The sequence below is a fragment of the Labeo rohita genome, chromosome 7, assembly GCF_022985175.1.
Source record: "Labeo rohita strain BAU-BD-2019 chromosome 7, IGBB_LRoh.1.0, whole genome shotgun sequence".
Taxonomy (NCBI): Eukaryota; Metazoa; Chordata; class Actinopteri; order Cypriniformes; family Cyprinidae; genus Labeo; species Labeo rohita.
The window spans coordinates 375,709-399,094 of NC_066875.1; the positions used below are offsets into that span (position 1 = coordinate 375,709).

At 39.9% G+C, this 23,386-nt stretch overlaps 1 protein-coding gene across 42 annotated transcripts in view; it reads left to right on the forward strand.

The window, feature by feature from the left end:
• The window catches only part of LOC127168251 (receptor-type tyrosine-protein phosphatase delta), a 311,712-nt gene that overhangs the window by 203,804 nt on the left and 84,522 nt on the right, over nt 1-23,386 (forward strand). For all 42 annotated transcript variants that reach the window (XM_051114908.1, XM_051114921.1, XM_051114911.1 and 39 more), the window contains 2 exons: nt 3,483-3,634; nt 19,859-20,004. In XM_051114908.1, coding sequence (XP_050970865.1) covers nt 3,544-3,634; nt 19,859-20,004 — 237 coding nt within the window. In that variant the 5' untranslated portion in view covers nt 3,483-3,543. The remainder of the gene's footprint in view (nt 1-3,482; nt 3,635-19,858; nt 20,005-23,386) is intronic.

A 23,386-nucleotide genomic window follows, 5' to 3' on the forward strand; every position in this document is an offset into this window, starting at 1 on the left:
CTTTTAAAAACTGACCGTTGTAATCACGACAAATTAATAGTTGTACATTATGTTTTAATAATCGTTTGTTTTTTTTTAAAGAAGTGCACGTATTTTGATGTGTTGACTAACATACTAAAGCACACGTAAAGTTCTTGTTTATCATTTTAACTGTAGTGTGTTATTTGAGATTTAAAGTTAATATAACATATAATATAACATTTAAAGTTAATAGATTATGCCCTACATTTCAAATTTAAATACATGACACACATTTCAATAGAAATGTCATTAAATAATATTTTAGTTGATCATAAATGTTTATCAGTACTTTAGCCATATTTCAAAGACGACAGAAGTAATTGTGAAATTACATATAAAGATGTGCTTAAATTCTACTTAAGTGGGACACAAAAAGATTCAGCTAATTGCATTCAGTATAAATTTAAACCATAATACATTTTTACTGCAATTCATTTTAAACACAGTTAAGGTATCTAAAACATTACATTCAGTTCCCACTTAAGCATATTCTGTTAAAGTCTATTATTTCTTCATGAAATACTCTTTTTATAAAGGTAGGCTCAAGTATATTTCTTTTTCACAAGGACAGAGCAGTAAAACGAACACAGAGAGCAGCTCAGATCATTAGATGAGAAGTGTTTGAACTGAAAAGCTGAAAATATCTTCATATGTATAATTTAACACACACACACACACACACACAGGGTTGTGTTAAAGCGTCTCTCAGCGACTGTTAATCGGGTCAGTCAGACGTTGGTGGCCATACGGTGACCTCTGACCTCTGGATGCTGTTCTCTTTTACACACATTGTCAGATGTTTTCTCTCTGAGGACGAATCGAGAGACTGTGTGTGTGTGTGTGTGTGTGTGTGTGTGTGTTTTCAGTAGTCGGTGTGTTTGTAATGGCCTCCACATGACACGTTTCTGTTAAACACGTTTTAATAGACTGTTGCGTCATTTCAAGCTTATTCTGGACTGTTTGAGCTTATTACAGATGTTTAATCTATTCACGAGCTTTGATTCTGAAGGCAGAGCAGCACCAGATTGATTTCAGTCAGATGCACAGACGCCTGAATGGACAGTTTCACAGCTTAAAATGTAATGCTTTTCATTCTGTGTGTGTTCAGCTGTAGCAGGACGAACCACAGCGTGGAGACAAAAGGAAATAAAAGCCACGACGCGTAATCTGTTATTAAGATGTGTGTATTTGCTAATAGAACAAGAAGATGTTGGAAACACTGAGCTGTAATATCGTCTCCGTATTAACACAGTCAAAGCCTGCAGCAGATATTGATTATTTGCATAAATGTTAATGAGGAGCACAAACGGCAGAGCGACGTGAAGAACGACCCCGAGGTTCGCGGGAGACGTTCGCTGAAGTCTTTCCCTCGTGCGAATGAATTGATGTGATTTTCAGTCGAGTCCGTCTCTCTCTCTCTGGATCAATGTCAGACAGATGAGTAACAAGAGGAGAAAAAACACGGCCATTTTCTCGTTTATTTACAAATCGCCTGCCAACGTGGGCGACATGCGGTATTACTTATCTGTCAGATTTCTAGAGAGAGCGTTTGCTCCGCGAGCGAGTGTGATGGAAATTCGTATTCAACAAAGAATCGGCTCATCGAGAACAGATACAAAACACACATAATGGATGTGTCTGTCTCTCCGTCTGTCTCACTCTCCCAACAAAAGCTGCGGATGAAAGCGGCGCCGAACACGAGACGGGAGCAGCTGATATCTGAACTATTAATTAATCGCACAGATATTACACAGACTGGCATCTCGCGCTGCCGAACGCGTGCGTTTGCAGTCGAAATGAGCTCATAAAGGACCGGCCTGAGCCAGCGATGCTATCGTGAACGGAAATAGCAAGCGTGGCCGCGCGTGTGACATCGGTCAGCGGGCGACGAGAGCGTGCCAACTCTGACATCCGCGCGTGAGCGCGTGCGTGTGGCAGGAGCAGAAGTCCGGCCTGCGTCGCCTGTGTGTTTGTACCACAGTAATGAAGAGCTTTTGCTGGTGAATGCTCTGTGAAGACTTGCTTCTAGAAAACTATCCTTTTAAACGAGCGAGCTTTACTTGAATCAATTGCATTTAACAAAAACAGATTACAAACATTAAAAGACATCATCTAATAATTAAAGAGATGCATTTAGGTCCTTATTAGCGAGTAAAAATACTCATTTGAATGGTCGGTTTGTGATGAGCTTCCCCAGATCTGTCTGTGTGTGTGTGTTTGTTTTATATCCTGGTGGGGACTTAAACCTGAATACACACAGACTCATGGGGACTCGTGCCACGGTGGGGACCTAAATTGAGGTCCCCATGGGTACAAAAGCTTATAAATCATACAGAATGAGGTTTTTTTTTTTTTTTTTTTTTTTTTGGAGAAAGTAAAAATGGTAGGTTTAATCTCAAATGTCCCCACAAGGATAGTAAAACCTGAAATTTTTGACACAATGTTAAAAAATTATTAAAAATAGTAAATGATGTTTATCTTAAAAAAGGTAACGATGCAAACATGTTTTCTGTGAGGGCTAGGTTTAGGGTTAGGGTTGGGTTAGGGGATACACAATATTGTTTGGTCAATATAAAAACTATAGAAGTCTATGGAAAGTCCCCACAGTTCACAAAAACAAACGTGTGTGTGTGTGTGTGTGTGTGTGTGTAGCATAATGCTTGGCATTCATTGATTCCCGAGACAAAAGCTTATTGAAGCAAACCACTACAAATAAACGGTAAAAAAACAAAAACAAAAACCTTGAAATGACTTGATTTCCCCATACTTCCCCAGTTGAATTAATCACATTATAATAAGACACTGTTTTGTATTAGAAGTTTTCTAAATTGTACAGTAAATTTAAATATGCAAATTATGCATCATCCAGTTAAATATGCACCAATTTGCATATACTTTTCTCAACACTGGGTAAAGTCAGGTTCAGAATTCTTGCTTGATTTTGTTGACATGTTAGAGTTAAAGGTTGTTAAAGAGGGGATTTTGGATTTCTCTTTTTATCACTCCATAAATCATAAAATACTGTAAATAAATAATAAATAAATGTTCATATTTTCACACATATACATTTTGAGGAATACATTTTTCTGTAAAACAATGTGAATGATATGTGAACAAACCTGCAGTAAAATCCATCAGAATATAGACATGAAAAAAACTGTAGGTTTGTAAATGCTGTGGAAGTGGAGGGGGAAAAAAACTCATAGCCTTTAAAGATATGCATTTTCACCATGTTTTTTTATTTTTATTTTTTTAAGGAATTAAATGTTTTATAAATCAGTGTGAATGCTATATGAACAGCCCCCTCAGTAAAATCCTTCAGAATATAGACATGAATAAAACTGTAAGTTGTGGAGCAAAATAGACCTCAAATCTGACCATTGCCTGTAAAAAAAAAGGTGTTTATGAATATGTGATATCTATTTTCTATCGACTGATTGCTCTTGTTTGTGTCTCTGTAGGTTGTGAGAGCGTTGCAGGAGCGTTGTGAGCTGGCACACTCAGCGGGTGAGTCGTAACATCATGCCTGTGCCAAGCGTCCGTGTAGCGTTACCCTCCGTCCGACACTGTCTCCTGCTGCTCACCGCCTCCGTCCTGCTCACCAACGCCGAGTGTAAGTCTCACCTTCAGCTGCTGATTTAGACTCTCACCTTCCTGCTCAATGCTTGTCTTTACTGTCTGCCTCAAACATCACAGAAAACTGTGCGACGCACATGTGACAGGGTCAAATGTGTCAGCGAGGAGAGATGTGCTGTGTGTTTGATAGTCTGAACACAGCTGAGTCTCCAGTGTGAGCAGCCTGATGATCTGACACGTTCCTGTTAAACCTAAAAGTGAAGTGCAAAAATCGAAGCGCAAAAAGATACTGAAAACCCCAAAACTAAACAAAAGAAAATAATAAGCACCAATGGGTGATACAGGCCTAACACACACACACACAACAATAAACCAATGTCTAAAGAAGATTTAAAAAGAGTCTGAAGACTCTTCAATGACTATTTAAGTTTATTATTATTTACCAATTTCATAAGAGGAGTGACGTGATGGTACTCAACACAACCACGACCTCCATCTTCCCCCTGCCTCCAGCGGAACGTTTAACAAACACAAACAAATGAAACAAACGCAGGTCACCTCTGTGAAAAACAAATGCACTTGAGCATACTTTTAAAAATAGAACTAATGGCAGAAATAATAGACTTTAAAATAATAGACTTAAGTGTGAACTGAATGACATGTTTTTAGACAATTGCATGTTAATTGCAATTAAATGAAACTGTTATATAGCTTGAGTTCCTATTAATTGCAATCAGCTGAAATTTAGAGTGTTTTTGAGCCGCTGAAGTAGGAGAAAAGTACATCTTTATATGCAGTTTCGTAATTGCTTAGGAATAGTCTTAGAAATATGGTTAAACCACTGCTGAATGTACTGACACGCATTTATGATCAACTAAAATATACTTTTATTTCTTTTAAAATGTGTATGTGATGTATTTAAATGTATTTGTAATTAGAAATTCGTAAACATGACACTGCAATTTGGTACATTTAAAACATATTAAAAGTAATATTGAAAGTTCATGTGCTTTAGTATTTTAGTCAGCACATCAAAATAAGTATACTTCTTTAAAACACCACAAACGATTATTAAAACATAATGATTTCAAATGATTTACAAGTTTTAATTTGCCATTATTACAAAGGTCACTTTTTAAAAGTGCACTTAAGTGTGTTTAGAAACACATTCATTAAAGTGTCTCTCTTTAATTCCCTTAATATTTTCCGCAAGCACAGTGTTTTGGGAATATATTAACTTCAAACTGCGAACGAACACGTGAGGTATCACACGATCCGTCCTGTGGCGCGTTCTTTTATCTGGTCATTGTGTGATGATGGTTCCACTGTTGTGATCGTGATGTTTAATTTGTTTGGTGCGTTATGGAGATGATTGTTCGATCAGTATTTGCATATGGCTGCCAGGCAGGTTGTTATTTGCATTTTCTGCGGGCTCTATCAAGTCCACATGCGTCTAATTTGCACGTATGATAGTTTTGTTGAAATGACGAGCCGTCCGTCAGCGTTCGGCGTGTGAAGTCTGTGAGTTTATATGTGTTGAGTGTGTGGTCACGTGTGTGATGGCGCTTAATTTTAGCACGTCTGTAAGTTTTGCTGTGGTAGTAAAATCTTGTCAGCTCGTTTGCAGCTTCAGGCTTTAATTAGTGCCGTGCCGTTCCGGAGCGGATGGGAAAATGACAGGAATAATCAGGAACCATCACAGAGAGAGAGAGAGAGAGAGAGAGAGAGAGAGAGGGGGGAAGTCTAGAGCTTCCCAAACCTCCTGATCGACCCACAGAGATAAAGAGGAAAAAAGAAAGACGCCCAATGTGGAGGATAAAGTTCAATCTAATTAAATGTTCTGTTTTACTCAAAAATAGTCTGCTAAACTCAGGATCTGCCCGTTTAGAGCGTTCTGAAGCGGTCGAGGTACTCGTTCAGTGAGGGATCGTCTGTGTAGGCGTCAGCTGAGGGCGTGAGTCTGTCTGCTGTAGAATTACGGTGAAGATGGGAAGCTTTGTCGAATAAAAACACGCTATGTGTGTGTCGGAGAGAGACTATTCTGAGACGGTTTCAGTCGAGTCTCACACGACCCTTCGTGATTAATCTCATCTGAAATGTCTGATTTTACCAAATTATCCCCCAACAATTGATCACAGTTCATTAAATTACCAATTACTAAGTTTTATCGTTCAGTAAGTCAAAGGGTCGGAAAAGAAGTCAGCTGTTTACATCTGTTGTTTCACACAAATCAGTGGTTCCAGTGCTGTTCTCTCCGGTCTTTCTGACGTCACGTCCTCCGTCACTGGCGTTCTCCAGCAGGATTTCCATATCATCTTGGCTTTCGTTGCCTGTGAAAGTGAGGTCAGGCGTCTCTGTAAGCGCTCTTGAGGATGAGTGTACTTACAAATAACATGTTTGCCATAATGTAGCTTCCTTGCACATCTTTATGAAGAGGGTCGAACTGACTCTGTAAGTATGTACTTTTGTAGCTTTTTATAACAACATGGAATTTAAAAAAGTAAAGACATTGTCAGATACAGATCACTTTTGTAGAGAATGTCTTGAAGTTTAGGCTAAAGCGATGAAGTGAAGTTTATCAGATTCTATGAACACTGTGGACTGGTATCAATTTTCAAGTATTTATGTATGTATGTATTTATTTATTTATTTAAATTGTGGTTATGAAAAAACACAGGGAATGTTTACTTATTTTATTTTTAGTAATTAATTAGTGATGTTTTAGTAATAGCATCTGAGCTACTGCACATTTGTGTAGTAATTGTATCTATTCAACAGAACAACCTTCATTGTGCTGCCCAAAACATAATGATTCATTCAGGATCAAAATAAGCACTGATTATGGTCAACTAAAGAGGCTAATAGCGCAAAATGCCCCACGAAGCCATGGTTTACATTTACATTGTTAGGCATGACACGGAATGGAGGCTTACTGCTTTTATAAAACGGATATTCCATATATGTAGTACAGTTTCACAAAATAAAACAGCGCAAATAAAGTGTAATGATATTGATAAAAACATTATTCTTCCACCAAACAATGTTGCTCCTCAGAAACAGTTGTGGTTGTAACAAAGTGGTTGCCGAGCAACACACAGATGTAAACAAAGGTGTATGTTTGTAGAGTAATTTACTACAGCTTTGATCCATTTTATTTGACTTCTTCAGATTTGTGATAGAATTACATTTACTTTGTTTATTGGTTGAAGTGCTTTTTTTTTTTTTAATAGCTTAGCAAATATTGTTAAATATATTTTTTGGTTTCTTTTAAATAGTTATGTCAGTTCTTAAAATGTCTTAATTACAATTAAAGGAGAAGTCCACTTATAAAACAAGGATTCACAGATAATGTACTCACCCCCTTGTCATCCAAGATGTTCATGTCTTTCTTTCTTCAGTTGTAAAGAAATTGTTTTTGAGGAAAACATTTCAGGATTTTTCTCCATATAATGGACTGATATGGTGCCCCGATTGAACTTCCAAAATGTAGTTTAAATGCAACTTCAAACGATCACAAATGTGGTTGTAAACGATCCCAGCTGAGGAAGAAGGGTCTTATCTAGCGAAACGATAGGTTATTTTCATAAAAATAATACAGTTTGTATATTTTTAATCTCAAATGTTTGTCTTGTCTTTCTCTCCCTGAACTCTGTGTATTCTGACTCAAGACAGTTAGTGTATGTTGAAAAACTTTGTATTTTCTCCCTCAACTTCAAAAATCATTTCAAAATCATCCTACATCACTGCAGAAGTACAGACACAGTGTTTGCAAAGTGAACATGCAAAGAAGATCAAACACCCTTAACAAAAAAGGTAAAACAGTGATATAGGACGATTTTGAAGTTGAGGGAGAACATGAGATGGGAGTTTTTCAACACACACTAACTGACATGAAAATAACCAATTGTTTTTCTAGATAAGACCCTTCTTCCTCAGCTGGGATCGTTTACAACCGCATTTGTGATCGTTCGAAGCTGCATTTAAACTGCATTTTGGAAGTTCAAACTCAGGGCACCATATCAGTCCATTATATGGAGAAAAATGCAGAAATGTTTTCCTCAAAAAACATAATTTATTTACGACTGAAGACAGAAAGACACAAACATCTTGGATGACAAAGGGGGTGACTACATTATATGTGAATTCATTATATGTGAATTTTGAAAGTAGACTTTTCCTTTAAATTATAGAAAATAAAGGTATGCATATTACAAATAATGCTAGTATATGAATGGTTTATTTGTAATTTAATAATAATAATAATTCTTTTTTTTTATATTTCTGCTTTTTCTCATTGTTTGACTTTAGATTTAGCTGCAATTACAGGTTTTTGTTCACATTCATGCTAATGATCTCTAAAAGCTTGTGTTCAAGTGACTGCTTTCTGATTATAGTGAAATATAAAAATACTTGTAAACTGAAAAGTGGCAGCAGCTCATCAGGAAATGGACGGCTGACATTATAGCGAGACAGACAGACAGTCAGAGGGCAGCGTTCACACACGTGTTCGTGTTTGTCATGCCCACAAGCTTTGCGCAGCGGCAGCTGTTTAGCGTCTGCTGTTTCACACACACACACACACCGATCCTTCTTAAAGTGCGAGTGTGTTCGGTGCGGCCGTCACATTGATGACTTTGCAGTTAATGAAATTGAACAGCTTTTGTCCCATTGCATTATGGGATTGTTCCCCACACACACACACGGAGAAGCACAGAGGCAGTTTTCCCCCGTCGTCACGGCTCTTTTTACCAGGTCTGTCAGACGTGAAGTAAGACGGCATTGGACAGTTCTCAAGGGGGCGTCACCCAAATCTAGCAATTATCACCTGCATGCAAATTAATTGTCCACTCTGCATGCTAGCTTATGAATATTCATGACGCATATGAGCACAGCTAATTAGTGTAGAACAGAGAGTGCAAATCAACAACACTTGTAAGAACACACACACACACACACATCGCTTGCTCGTTGCATATTTGTTTAATACTGTATTTAAAATATTTGCATAGAAAGAATACATGAGATGTTTTGCATGTAAAGTAGGAAATTACTCGCCATTCTAAACATGACTGACTTTCTTTGTTCTGTGGAACAAAATGAAATATTCTGAATAATGTACCAGTCACTCTGTTCCATTGCATTACAGTAGATGTGAACTGAAGGCCTTCAAAAAGCACCGTCACTCCATCAGTCATTATTCTCTCACAAAGACCAGTGGAAGTACATATTTTAAGTAAATATGTATTATTATGGAATATGGAATACAGTCATATGAAGTCATGTGGAACACTATTATAATTGTTTTGTATAACTTTTATCATACTTTTGAAAGACACAGTTACCATTCACTACATGGAAAAGAGCAGCCAGTACATCCTTCAAAACCTCTCCTTTTCTGTTACACTGAAGAAAGTCAGCCATACATGGTTATAATGACTTGAGAGTGTTTTTGAGCAAACTCTTCAACAGACGCAATCTGTTTAGCTGATGAAAAACTACCGCGGTGCTGTTTTGGGACTCGTACGTTCCACAAACAAACCTCTCGCCAAAAATAAATAAATAAACAAAATAATAAAATAATATAAAACACGGGATCAATAAGCCAACGAGTGCGGCTCTTTCTTTTTCACAGAATGAGAGCAACTGCAATTTCACACTTCCTGAACTGCTGCCGCTCATTATGGGATTTAATTGGCTGAACTATTCCGCCCATTCAGCCGTGACCGTTTGGGCGGAGCAGGAGGCATTTTCACTATTACGTCCCATCGGGGGGTCGTCATGACAATCGCTGAAAAAACACACACGCTCACACACTCTCTGTTCGTACTCCATTTGTACCAAATCCAAGATGTATCGATCAGACAGTAATTAAATTGCCCTCTCTCCGTTTGATATAGATTTATAATCGCAGTGTAAATACTCTGATGACATTTCAGCACGGCGGGTTCAATACTGCTCACGAAACACGATAATCACTGCACGAGACATTCTTCATCTGTGACATCACAATAAGAGTGTTTGAACGCTTTTTAAGTGGTTCACTTTAAAGGCTCATTAATCATATTGAGACGCAGACCTCAGATGTCAGATGAGATGGGAAACCTGGTAAACACGGATCTCTCTAGAACGGCATCTAGATTTCCTAGAAGTCAAACTCTGATGACCCCAAACAGTGTCGTTCCTCAAGTTGGTGCCTTCGGCTCTGTCTCAGATGACGCCCTCAGCTGCTGGACTGTTGGGTCGCATTAGTTGTGCCACTGCTCTGGGAATCGCATGACTTGCGCGAAATGGCAGAAATGGCGTCCTGGTGGAGCTTCATCCACATGATGCTATATTACATTTACATTAATGCGTTTGGCAGACACCTTTTCCCAAAGCGAATTCAAATGCCTGCAAGGTAAAATTTAGTCAGTATGTGTTTGGATTTTGTCAGAATAAGCAAGGCCTCGTTCAGCGTGAGGTCCGCACTGGTGCGTTGAGAATGCACGAAGGGGGCGCTCGTGAGCACCCTTCAGAATGATAAAATGACGAACGGGACTCCCTGCGGTCTCACGAGCCCCACCGACATTCATCAGCGAAGGCCACGACACCGCTGTCCACTGTGATTTGAGGAGAGTTGATTTCTTCAGACTAATGGGAACATATCTAGAGTCATGAAGTAGATTTTCCAACCCGTGCGGTGGACGACACACACACACTCCCTTCTGGCAGCGCTGACGAGTATTTGTGTGTGTGTGTGTGTGTGTGTCCCACTGTGCCACCTCACACAGTCACTTCCCCTCGCCATCTGTGAAACTCCTCTCAGCGAAACCAACGCCATTCTTCAGTGTGTGTGCGGAGCCAGTGTTTTCCTCCGCCTTTACGTTATACATGGGAAGAGGTTTGTGTGTCTAAACAGACAGGATGAGGCTCATCCGTTAGAGAAACGGGGGAGAGAAAGACAGGGACAGAGAGGGAGACAGGGAGACTGTCAGCATGATAAATGGCATAAATCTAACTGTGAAGACTGCAGGCTAAGAAAAAACGACAGAGCGAGAGAGAAAGAGAAAATGAGGGTAAGAATGAAATGGAAGCCAATTCTTCATCTCCTCTCTTTGTGTCCAGTCTTTTTTCTTTATTTTTTGGTTGTTGTTGTTCTTCCGTCCCCAACAAGGGAGAGACAAACAGTGCTTGATGTGAAGGAAGAGCCTGTACTGTGAGGAACTATGGAATTGGATGTGTTCCATTCAGAGGTAAAAGAGTGGCTATTCAGGAGACACAAGCCTAAAAAAACGTGTTTACCATCTCACAAAGGCATTGCTAATGTTCTTCAGGTGTTAAAACACCTTTCTTTCCTTTATTTGGATAGCAGCTCAAACAAATTGACAGTGTAATGGTACCAGCAACTACTACATCAACAACAAGCCAGGCACCTCTGGTTTAATTTGAGTTACACATGGCAAACCTTGAGCAGGTGAACAATCTCAGGAGCCCAGTGCCCATCAATTGAACCCCTACAAAAGCATTCATTTCAAATGGGCTTTTTGAAGTAGTCATTTTTGAGCGCTTCTGTTGGGAACGGTCGTTTCTTTTCAAAGTGCCCTGGGAAGCTATCGTCTACGCCGTTTGGAACGCACTGACTTCAGCGTCACACAATCGTTTGTCTGTGTGTATTTATTTCTGGCAAATTCTTTCATTTAACACACGCCGCTGTGCACGTAATGAGGAGAAGACCTTTTTATGTCAGATGGGCTCTTATCGTAACACTATCCCACCATCCTTTAGTAGGCCACACGGTCAGTTCCAATGAAGTCTCTGGAACAAAAGACAAGTGAAATCATCAGCGTTTCTTTCTCTCTCAGAGAGCAGGAATGAATAGAAAGGAGAAAAGATAAATCAATAATTAATTATGTCTATTTCTAAAGCATCTATTCAGAGTTATCTGCATCCTGACCAAAGCACATTTTCCATTTCATGCAAAAGGAGTTCATTGCTATTTGTTTTGAAAGGTGCCATTTTTACAACCAGTTCGTCTTCTTAGGAGGACCCTGCCGTCAGTCACCGAGTCATATCAAACAATCACGGGGTACCTCATGGTTCGGTTCTTGGCCCACTTCTCTTCTCCATGTACACAGCCTCGCTGGGCGCAACCATAAAGGTGCATTGCTTGTCCTATTCATGCTGTCCAACGACACCTGTTATTTTAGCCTTATGACCCCACATATGCCTAGGTCTTTCATGAAACTCTAGATGGCGCAGGCTGACGGGTTGTTAACGTAACTGATGACTTTCACAGCCTTATACGACTTGGCACAAGCTGATTGGCTGATTGGTTCATGTCGCATACGCAGCCAATGAGTTTGCACCTTTACCTTTAAATGGCTGGTTGGCATTCACTCGAGCCTTTCGCAGCAGCGCGCTTACCTCTGAAGTTCCTTTGAAACCCTCCACCTTCCCCAGCTCCACCTGTATAGATCTGCTACGGGTTATGTTATATGTTATTTGTGCAGCAGCAGTATGTCTTAAATACTCACAGCACTGTATTGCCATATGCTTTGGCAGTAGCAAGTTTCTGTACTTGCTTGCAGCAGCAGCAGCAATAATCTACAACTACAGCAATAACCTGCAGCAGCAGCAGCGTAGTAGATCTATTCCGCCAAGGCCAAATACATTAACATTATCATTTACATTACCATGCTAAAATCTTCCGAGAGTTGTCATGGAAGAACTCCAGTTTATATATCTAACATCATCTCGGTCTGCGTTCTGCTTAACCTTGTGCAGAAACAATGCCTTGTTTTTCCAACCAGTCCACCAGTCAACCGCAGTGTCACCATACAGCTACTAAACTTCCTTGGCCACATCTCAATGACAGTCTAGTCATGCAGAGTCACGTTCTGTAACAGGGGTGCCCAAACTCGGTCCTGAAGGGCTGGTGTCCTGCAGATTTTAGCTCCAACCCCAATTATACACAACTGAACCAGCTAATCAAACTCTTACTAGAAATAATAGAAACTTCCTAGCAGGTGTGTTTAGTCAAGTTGGAGCTAAACTCTGCAGGACACCGGCCCTCCAGGACCGAGTTTGGGCACCCATGCTCTATAAAATCAGAGTCAGTACTAGGCTAATGCAGTGCTTTGTTGCTGAAATTAAACCTCTACTTACAGTATGATCCAGAGCATGATGGTGCATGTGGTCTTCAGCCAACTCAAGATGCTCCACGTCACTCAACTGTTGATCTCACTCCACTGGCTAACTGTGGCAGCCCACAACCAATTCTAGGCTCTGACAGTGGCATCAAGGACCCTATATCAGCACCTTCTACTTCACAGATCTGTTCCATTCTCTGCAGTCTGTGAGTGAGCGACGCCTGGCGCTTACTAGAACCTTCAAGTCCTTTCGATGGTCACAGTCCGTTTATATGTGGGTTTATAATGGATTTAAATGGGTTTGTTTGAAGAACAGAAAGCATTGCTCATGAATGTAGGCATTTGTTGAGTTAAGTTTCAGACAAATGGGTTTAGTTGTGTTTCCAGAAATCCACTTCACACTAATTTTCTCTTGATTTCTAACTCACCTGGCTCTTTCCACACCCAAAACTATCTGCCAGATGCTAATAAATAATATACAGTTCCAAATATCGTACAGTTGACTTATTATAGGACAGTTCTTTTGGATTATCCAGGGGTGATCATTCATGATTAAATCTTAAAACCAGAAACCTTCCATTTACCGGCCTTCAGCTTTAGACAGAAAACCAACATGATGAGAGGTAAAAAGGTGCATGTTTTTCTACAGGAGAATTGCACTTTGTTCCCGTCATCAGACGTACACATTATCCTTGATCCCGTGGTCGGCTGTTAAGGTAAATATTAGTGAGGAAAAAGTTTACTCTTGTAGGGTAACCGTGAACCATCAAACATACACTCAAGGCCAGGTCCTCAAGCTAAACACGCACACAGTCACAGAATTAAATACTAGGTTGTTCTGATATTTTCACAGGAATTGATAATGTACATGAAAGTTGGAGTCTGACCGTATCTGCGTCATCTGCTCGAATGTTTTCAAAATGGTGTTTTTTGTTAGTGAAGACCAAGTAAAGATAGGAACACTCATGTCAGACTGTAAACGTGGCCGGAGGCGTTCGTCAAACCTCGACACGAGCCGAGACCTGCGGGGGCTGTGAAGTGACAGTCGCTGTTGCCTGGGGAACCAGGTGATGTCCGTGACCCGCCGCATGAATCAGAGTCCAAAATCCTTCAGTAAGAGGATCAGCTGTTTTATCAGGTGAAGAGGATGATGGAGAACATCAGATCATCAGACTCTTACCGCGATTGAAATGTTTGTCTGTCTCTCTCCGGTCGCCGCGCGCCTCGTGGCCGAACCGAAATCCTGGAGGTCAGGCGCGGGGGCCGCGGCCGTCGGCGAGAATCCGGCGATAACGGATGTTGGCGAAGTCGCCCCATGAATCAAATCGCACGAGTAGATGATGTCGTTCTTATCGAAGGTCGTCATCTGGCGTTAAAACGCTGGCGCTCAGAGGAAAGATCATCGCTCAGGTCCCGCGAGCTGTCGCTCTCCAGAGATTCTCATTAGCTGAGCATCAGCCATATGGAGCTCGCACACACACACACACACACACACACACACACACCAGATGAGCTTCTGTAGAGGTCAGCCTCATAGGCTGCCATCTTCATGTTAAACACAAACACACCAGCCGCACCAATCCGTGGTCTTATGTCCACATCTTACTCTACTGATCTTAGTCGGCTAATGTGGGTAATGCATTCGCCCGTTTGAAAACATCTCCTGGTGTCTGTCACTTGAAAACAGTGTTGTGTATGTGTTTGCGTTGCATGTGATGTGTGATACAGACGGCGGTGCGTCTGTCTCAGGTGTGTGTGTGGGCCGGTCACCTCTGGCAGGGCAGATTTTATGTTGTTGTGGCCGTTATAAAGTCGCTGTGCTGTGAAAATGGTTTGAAACATTCTCACAGACCACCATTAAATTAATGCCGTGTGAAAGGTCACGCTGCTCTCACACAAGTGTGTGTGTGTGTGTGTGTGTGTGTGTGTCAGTCCAGCTGCAATATACAGCAGTGCCAAAAAAGTATTGAAACAATTCCATCACACTGAAAAATGACTGAATGCCACTGCATTAAATATCTAAATATCAGAGCAAGTGGCATTTATTTTATGCCTTTTACAATTTCCAATAATAATGATAATAATAACTATTATTATTATTATACAAACAAACTACATTTATTTTATTTTATTTTATTATTTTCCAACCCTGTTACTGAACCAAAACATTTTTTTAACAATACAGTAGCAATAGCTTTTAATGGTGTTGAATGCTTGAGCTTGACAACTGAAGTCAACAGTGTGTGTAAAAATTGTTAAATGGCATGAGTTTATTTACTTCTCTCCACAAACAGATGTCTGATGTTTAGAACTGCAGCTTCATGCGATGATAATATGCTGTTAGATATCTAATAAGTCTCACGAGCAAAGACAGGAGGTTTGTACTTGCGATTTTGGGAGGTTAACGGCGTCCTTAAAGCACAGTGTTTGTGAGAGACGCTCGTTTGACAGACTCTAATCATGAAAGCGTCTCTGACAGACAGCGAATGCAAGCCGCTCATGCAGGAGAAATCGAACGTGTCACTCGCTTCTGAAGAAGAGAAAAGACACAAATGTCTTGTGATGGACTGAGGGACTGAACTGTTTCTGTACTCTTCTGTTTCTGTGAAACGCCCAGATGATCTACGGCATCTTCGCAGCAGAGCTCACTGCACGACGCACACCGTATCCCACAATGCAGTGTGATGAATGAAGCGGAAGTCATGCAGCATTACGGGAGGCTGCAGCGCTCGTGTCTGTGAGACCGAATGCGTTTTCAAACCGTCATGTACTGCAGTGTCACATGACCTGATCAAACCACCAAAATCAGAAACGCAGCTGATATCACTGTCTGCTGATTTGTCATAGCGGTACGACTGCGCTATTAATTACGATGTGCTACGGTTCATGTGCCGCATGTTTCAGAGTGAAGCGCAGCACTGTGTTCATTTACACGTCGGCGGTTTGAGTCACATTCGAAAACGACATAAGTCAACCATTTTTGCAACTTGGAATGAGAATTATTTATAAAGCAGCAGTTGTCATTATTATTATTGTTTTTTGTTTTTTTTTAAATACTTATTTTGAAGTGATGTATTATGATAGAAAATACTTCTTGTTTTGTTTTATGTTTATATGTCATCCTGGAGCACAAAACCAGTCTTAGTATATTTGTAGCAATAGCCAAAAATAAATTGTATGGGTCAAAATGATTTCCTTTTATGCCAAAAATCATTGGGATATTAAATAAAGGTCATGTTCCATGGAGATATTTTGTAAATTTCTGTAAATATATCAAAACTTGACTTTGATTAATAATATGCATTGCTAAGAACTTAATTTGGACAACTTTAAAGGTGATTTTCTCAATATTTAGATTTTTTTTTGCACCCTCAGATTCCAGATTTTCAAATTGTTGTATCTTGGCCAAATATTGTCCTGTTCTAACAAACCACACATCAATGGAAATTTATTTATTCAGATTATTTATGATCCTTATAACTGGTTTTGTAGTCCAGGGTCACATATTTTAGGAATAATAATATTATTAATATTAACAAAACAGAAATATTAGTATTAATTTTACAGTTGTATTTAGTTGTAATATCTATATCTAATATCTAATAACTGTAATATCTTTTGTTTTTTGTAAAATCTTCTGTATTATTGTTTTGTTTTTTTTATTATTTTATGATTGATAGATCATTACTGTACATTGCAGGATACAGATTTACCCATAATCCTCTCCAAGAGGAGAAAACAAATGCTTTCACATTGGGGAAAACAGTGGCTGCAAAACCGAAAATCTGTCTCACTAATATGACGTTTTAGCGTGCGATTTCAGTTCGCTCGGGTCGAACCAAGCCTGAAATCAGCCGTAAAAGAGCCGCAGTGAGCACACACAGCCGTCTTCATCACGCTAAAACACACGTGTGCTGGTGTTTCTCAGTGTTTCGGTGCTGATGTGCAGCGTGAGCCCTTAAGCGGGATTTACTGTCGACCCCAAACGCCATTAGAGCAGATTCACTGACAGCCGCATCTTTGATGTGCTATTCGGCGGCGGCGCGGCGCGTGTACAGATAACTGTATGACACCCGTCCTGACAGCCGCACCAGATACGATTTTACGTATTTACATGCTGAGGAACTGCGCTTTGAAGTACAGAGCGAGCGAGCGCGAGCGGGCGAGAGGGAGGCGGTGGGTGTTGGCAGCGACGGCAGATATTTTGGACGGCTCAGTAAAATCCCTCTGGTCGCGGCGGTGACACCCCGCTCACAGATCCAATTATAGACAGGGACTATGGGATACATATGTCACATCCTGTATTAACTGGCCCACCTCAACCACGCGCAGCTCTCTAACTAGGGAACGAGCGCTCACCGCCATGATCCATCATACCAGAGATGTGTCACACTCGTCCTATTGCTCACTAAAGCTATTAAAAACCATTTCATTCAATGAAATGAAGATGAAAAACTAAACGAAAATTGGCAACTTTACTGTCTTTGCTGTCACTTTTAATGCGTCTTTCATTCTTACTGAACAGCAGTGTCTGTATTCACTCAAGGTCCCGCCCCCGGATTCATCTGATTGGTCGATTTGTTTTAAACGGTTCCTCTGTAGTCCGTGTGGAATATTTGACTATTTTTACCGTGATCTTCAGTCACGTGTCGGTCGCTGGCGTTTCAGTCGTCTGAATGTGTTTGATTTGAGTCGCTTGTGTCGCTTACATCAGCGAGATAGAGTGGTTCTTCTTACATAGCATTTACTTCATTATGATGCTGATAATGTTACAGGACAAACATTCATTCTGCAGTTTTTACCTCATTTGGATCGTGTTAATTTTGGACTCTGGGATTCATTACCATCTGCTCTATTAATGACGCCTAATAAACAGAGCTCAGATCATGATGTGAAACTCTTAAAATACATGCTGTTTCTGATCTCGTGGCTCTGATGTGATCCTGTCGCTTCTCAGCTCATTTCTAAGAAAAATGAAATTATTTTTAATGGAAACACAATTAAATAAAATTAAATAAAAATTAAATCTGTTGAAAGGGCCCTCGCACACGGGCTCACCGCCACCTGATGGCTTTAGGAAAACAGCGAATGGTGAGCGATATGCATTTAAAGTGGTAAATATAGGAGGAATATGTCAGTCATTTATATGTGCTAAACTTCCCGCTATGACTAATACTGGATATTGGCATGTAGATGTGTTCAGTCCAGCACTTTTATCAAACATATGAAGTTTGGTGCAGATTGAACATGGCATGTTCCCATTAGTTCAAAGCATGATGTATTCTGTTTCTAACAGATGGTGCTACGATTCTAACTGGATAGTGGCGTGTAGATGTCTTCAGGCAAACATGTGAAGTTTGGTGCAGATCGGACATTGCATGTGTAAAACAAGTAATTTTATATTACCAGCGGGTGGCGTTATGATTATAACAGAATTTTGGCCTTTAGATGTGTTCAGGCCAGGACTCGTTTTGAAAATGTAAAGTTTGGGGCAGATCAGACATTGTGTGGCTGAGTTATAACACCTTCCATTCCCATGGCGAAACATCGAACTTTGTCAACGAAACCTCAGGATGTTCAAAATTTAATATTGCAAAGGTCTTTGGATTAGACTGACCACATATAATGTTGATGTCATTAAATCTCTTTGTTAGAGTTCACTAGAGTGCAAAACATGTCACTTCCTGTTGCCAACGGGTGGCGCTATGACTATAACTGAATATGAGCCTGGCAAATCGGAAAAAACGTACTGTTTCTTGGCAAAACTTCAAAGTTTGTCAGGGCGTCACGGACACGCCCTCCAACGAAAACTCTAGATCTTCGCAATTTGACGTCACAAAGGGCTGTGAATTAGACTGACCAAATGTGGTGTCGATCTGTTTAAATCTCTAGGAGGAGTTTGTTTAAATACAACACCTGAAAATAGGAAAAAAAACTGCACAAAACTTGCAGGGAAAATTCAAAATAACAGACTTCCTGTTGGGTTTCGGACTTCGTACCCGGGGACATTTTGTAGGTATTGGTGTGTTACATGTGTCTACTGAATTTCATACATATATGTGACCCTGGACCGCAAAACCAGTCTTAAGTCGCTGGGGTATATTTGTAGCAATAGCCAAAAATACATTGTATGGGTCAAAATTATAGATTTTTCTTTTATGCCAAAAATCATTTATAAAATTAAGTAAAGATCATGTTCCATGAAGATATTTTGTAAATTTCCTACTGTAAATATATCAAAACTTAATTTTTGATTAGTAGTGATATGCATTGCGAAGAAATTAATTTGGAAAACTTTAAAGGCGATTTTCTCAATATTTAGATTTTTTTTTTGCACCCTCAGATTCCATATACTGAAATAGTTGTATCTCGGCCAAATATTCTATCCTAACAAACCATACATCGATGGAAAGCTTATTTATTCAGCTCTCAAATGATGTATAAAGCTCAATTTCGAAAAATTGACACTTTTGACTGGTTTTGTGGTCCAGGGTCACATATGTGAAACATAGCTCGAGGGCCACTTCGTTGCAGTTTTCTAGCTGCTAGTGCACTGATACTACTATACTTACTACATAGAGTAGAGGTTCTCAACGGGGGCGTTCAGAGAGAATCGGGGGGCGCTAAAAGCAATTTATATTTTATAGGTGGCGCTATCGAGCCATTTTGCCACACCCACTTCTGAAACCCATATCAGATGTACATTTTTACTGTTGCTGTGTGTGCAAAGCTTCATGAGTTTTTGAGCACCGGTGCTTGGGCCTTAATAAAAAAAAATAGTATAAATATGCATACACACAAATACCATATAAAACACTTACAAAAAATCAAAAAGTACAACTAAATTAAAAAAAAAAAAAGTTGTGAGTTTTGGGGTCTGTTGTTCTGATATAAAACATTAACCAAATTTGTGTTTCTCTATTGTTTTTTTTAAAATGCATTTTTCTTTAAAATCATTTCATTGAACTCTGAACAATGATTTTGTCTACAGGCTTATGGTCACATCTTTGCTCTGTTCGTTCGATTGTGTTTCTTCTTTCATTGACTGCTGTGTTGTGTAACATGTCTCCGTTCAATAATCTATCCAAATCAGTTGTGTAATCGCGTCTCTTCCTTCTGTCTCTCTTTCTCAGCGCCACCAAAGTTCTTACGAACCCCGAACGATCAGACGGGCGTTCAGGGCGGCGTCGCCTCCTTCATCTGCCAGGCTACGGGCGACCCGCGGCCCAAGATCGTGTGGAACAAGAAGGGGAAGAGAGTGAGCAACCAGCGTTTTGAGGTATTAGGTCTATTGTTCTGATGTAAAATGCTCGACAAGTGAATGCTAACGATAGCCACACCCATTAGCAACGCCCATCAATTCAGTCACACCCACTCATTAGCATTTCCTTCCACCACTAACATGCATGATTACTCATGTCCTGCTGCCGGATTCACGAAAATCATCTTTAGATGAATAAAAAAATAAAATAAATAAATATATAAACGTTGATAACAGTTAAAGTGTAGTGCAGTTCTTAAAAAAAAAATCTCCTAAAGTTCTTTTTAAGAATAAAATGGCAAGTGTTAGGTTTTCTTTTTTCTTTCTGAAAAAGCACACAATATTTTCAGCACTGCTTGTTTGACTGAGGTTCAGCACTCAACATCACATTTTAATTTGAGTTTTTCAATGATTCTGCCTTAAGATGGATTAGTTTGTGTTTATCGTATTAGTTAATTGTGCAAAGTAACAATTAATTTCAGATAACCCAATAAATGTATTATTACATCTTGCATTTTTGGGATTTAAGACAAGTTGGAGGTTATCCTAAATTTAAGTTGTTTTAATTGATAATAACAAAGTTTAGTCTTAAAAACAATTAATAAAATAAAATAAAATAACACCATTGCTTCGTGAATCCGGTCCCTGATCTCAACCGCATGAGATTAGAAAAATGACCTTCATTTGAAGAAATGATGGATCAGATGCTTCTTTCAAACATGTGCTTTGCATTTCTGAAATGCACTTGGTTCCCAGAAGTTATTTTTTGCTCTTGTGTTGAGCGTCTCATTTGCTTCGCAGTGCTTGTTCTGCGGTCTCACGCGGCTCAGTCCTGTATGTTTATTTATCTGTTTTTGGATCGCCATCTCAGCCCGGCATGATGAACAAACGCATCGCAGCTGAGCACTGATAAGATTTTTATTAATTTGTGCGTCATCCTGCCGCACGACCATCTTCACTCTTGTTTTCGCTAACGCTTAGCGGCGGCTAATCTACGGACGCTTATCGGCTGAAATGCCGCCTTTTGGCCTGCAGAAACGAAATCTTATCAGCGTTCATCTCACGCTATACAGCAACTAACACGCCACTAATTCGCTAACCTTCGATCCGCATCGCAGCGTCTTCACCTTCACCCATGCCACTCATTACTAATATCTTCAAACGTCCGTTTAACGCTCAGTTTCAGCCTGGCTTCGTTAGCCGGCTCAAGCACACACGAGCGCATGCGTGTGAGCGCGTGGTCATACTCGCATTTCTTTGCGTGAAAAGCGACGGTGAAAGAAAAGCCGTGACGTATGACCACTGATGTATTTAAGTCTGTAAAACGGAGAACCCGTCCAGGTTGTTTCTGTCAGAAGTGAGTATACATCTCCCCAATTGCCACCAACTAAACGTGTCTGTGAGCGTCCTGTGTCCCGTCCGTCTGGCGTCAGTCGCTCTCGTCGAGGTTAATCGACTGTCTTCTGTCGTTCGTTCTAATGACGTTTGTGCCTGTGACGTCACATCACCATTCTCGTTTCATGTTTCATACGATCCGCTTTAAGAGTGGGCCAGATCACGCCATCCCATTCTTAAAGCCACCGGGTTTGTCGTGAAACGTCTGGCTTAAGAATTAGCATCGTCTTCAGACATTCACTGAGCATTTTACACAAACCAAAGCCGGTTTCTCAAACATGTGATAATGCATTACGGAACAGAATATATTGAAAGATATGCCTAAATATACTTAAAATTTGCTCTGAAGTATACACTTAGCTTATCCTTCATACAAGTGAACTACAGAAAACTGTAAGTATATTTGCCCTTGTACTTAAAGGGGTCATCGGATGCTAAGTTCACTTTTACATGTTGTTTGAACATTAATGTGTGTTGTCAGTGTATGTACAAATCTACACTATAATGATAAAAATCCATGCAGTGGTTTTTAATTAATCTGTAAAAATAATATCCCCTTTTTCAAATCGAGCCGTTCTCAGATGCCTGTCGTTGTGGCGTCACATGACAGAGGACACTCCCACCATAGTTGATTGACATGAGCGTCTGACCTCAGATCAGCTGTAACAGTCCAGCCTGTTTGTTTGGATGCCGGAGCAGGGATGTAAGTTAGACAAGAATATCTCCGACTGAGCGATTGAGGTGTTGTGTTGCTGGATGTAATAATGAACATAGTGGTCGTCATTTACCCCCCGACATCTGAGCCGCTGAAGATGCAGTAGATTACGTTTGTTTGTGAAGGGAATGCGCCTCCCGATCTACATACAGTATATCCGTCTATGTTCACGCGAATCATTCGTGATCCAGCTTCACTTACAGCAGAAGTGTGTATAAGCGTTTTTTTATGAATCTTTGCGATCGCATTTCCTTATAACGTGCTAGTTTGCAAGTTTAGCGGCTAAACACGGCTAAATGCGGCTAAAGTAAACAGGCCCGTCACTCCACAGAGAGAAGAGAGGGCGGGGCGAGCGGAGCTCATTAACATTTAAAGCAGCCTCGACCAGAATGAGATGATTTTTGTAGAGCTGATGTTGACAAGGTAAAAAGGATGTTGTTTTACACAACCGTTGAGAATTTTTAACCAAACTATATTATAGATAATATATTATAACTATATTATATATTTTTATTAAGACCCTAAAGAGTCATATCAACTTGTGGAAAATGGGCATCCGATGACCCCTTTAACCTTTTGATTGAGATATACTTAACAATTTAAAAAGCATATATAGTTTTCCTGTACGTTTCGTTACATTTTCTTCACACACACTGAATTCTTTTGCTCAACTTGAGCATATATTTTACAAGTTTATAATAGCAAGTCAGCTTAATAATACATGGTGGAAATGAATCTGACTTTTCTGTACACTGAGCTGTTAACCCACGCAGAAACAAATCAACATTTGGCTGATTTTGCTGACATTTCTTGTAAGGCGTGAGAGTATTGTATCAGACATGATTCATACTGGCTTCTATTAAAAGCCATTACCAGAATAAACGGTTTCTGAGCTTCAACTGAACTTTATTTCTAGTATAAAAGTCATATAAATAAGGAACTTAGTAGTGTACTTTGAAGAAAAACATGTAAAGTATGATGAGACGTTCAAAGAACTATTAAACTAGTCGCAAATTACTTTAAAATGTAAAACTTTTATAAACTAAAAAGTGGGCCAGTTTAGTCCCAAAATGTGTTGAAACACATACAAGTACACTGCACTCATACTACTATACTTACTACATAGAGTAGAGTTTCTCAAGGGGGGCGTTCAGAGAGAATCGGGGGCCGCTAAAAGCAATATTTTTGAAAGGGGGGCGTTTGGTTAAGAAAAAAGAGTTTATTCAAAGCTGACAAATATAGCCTAATTTATATTCACGTGGCTTTTAGCTCCTTGGGAAACTCGTGATA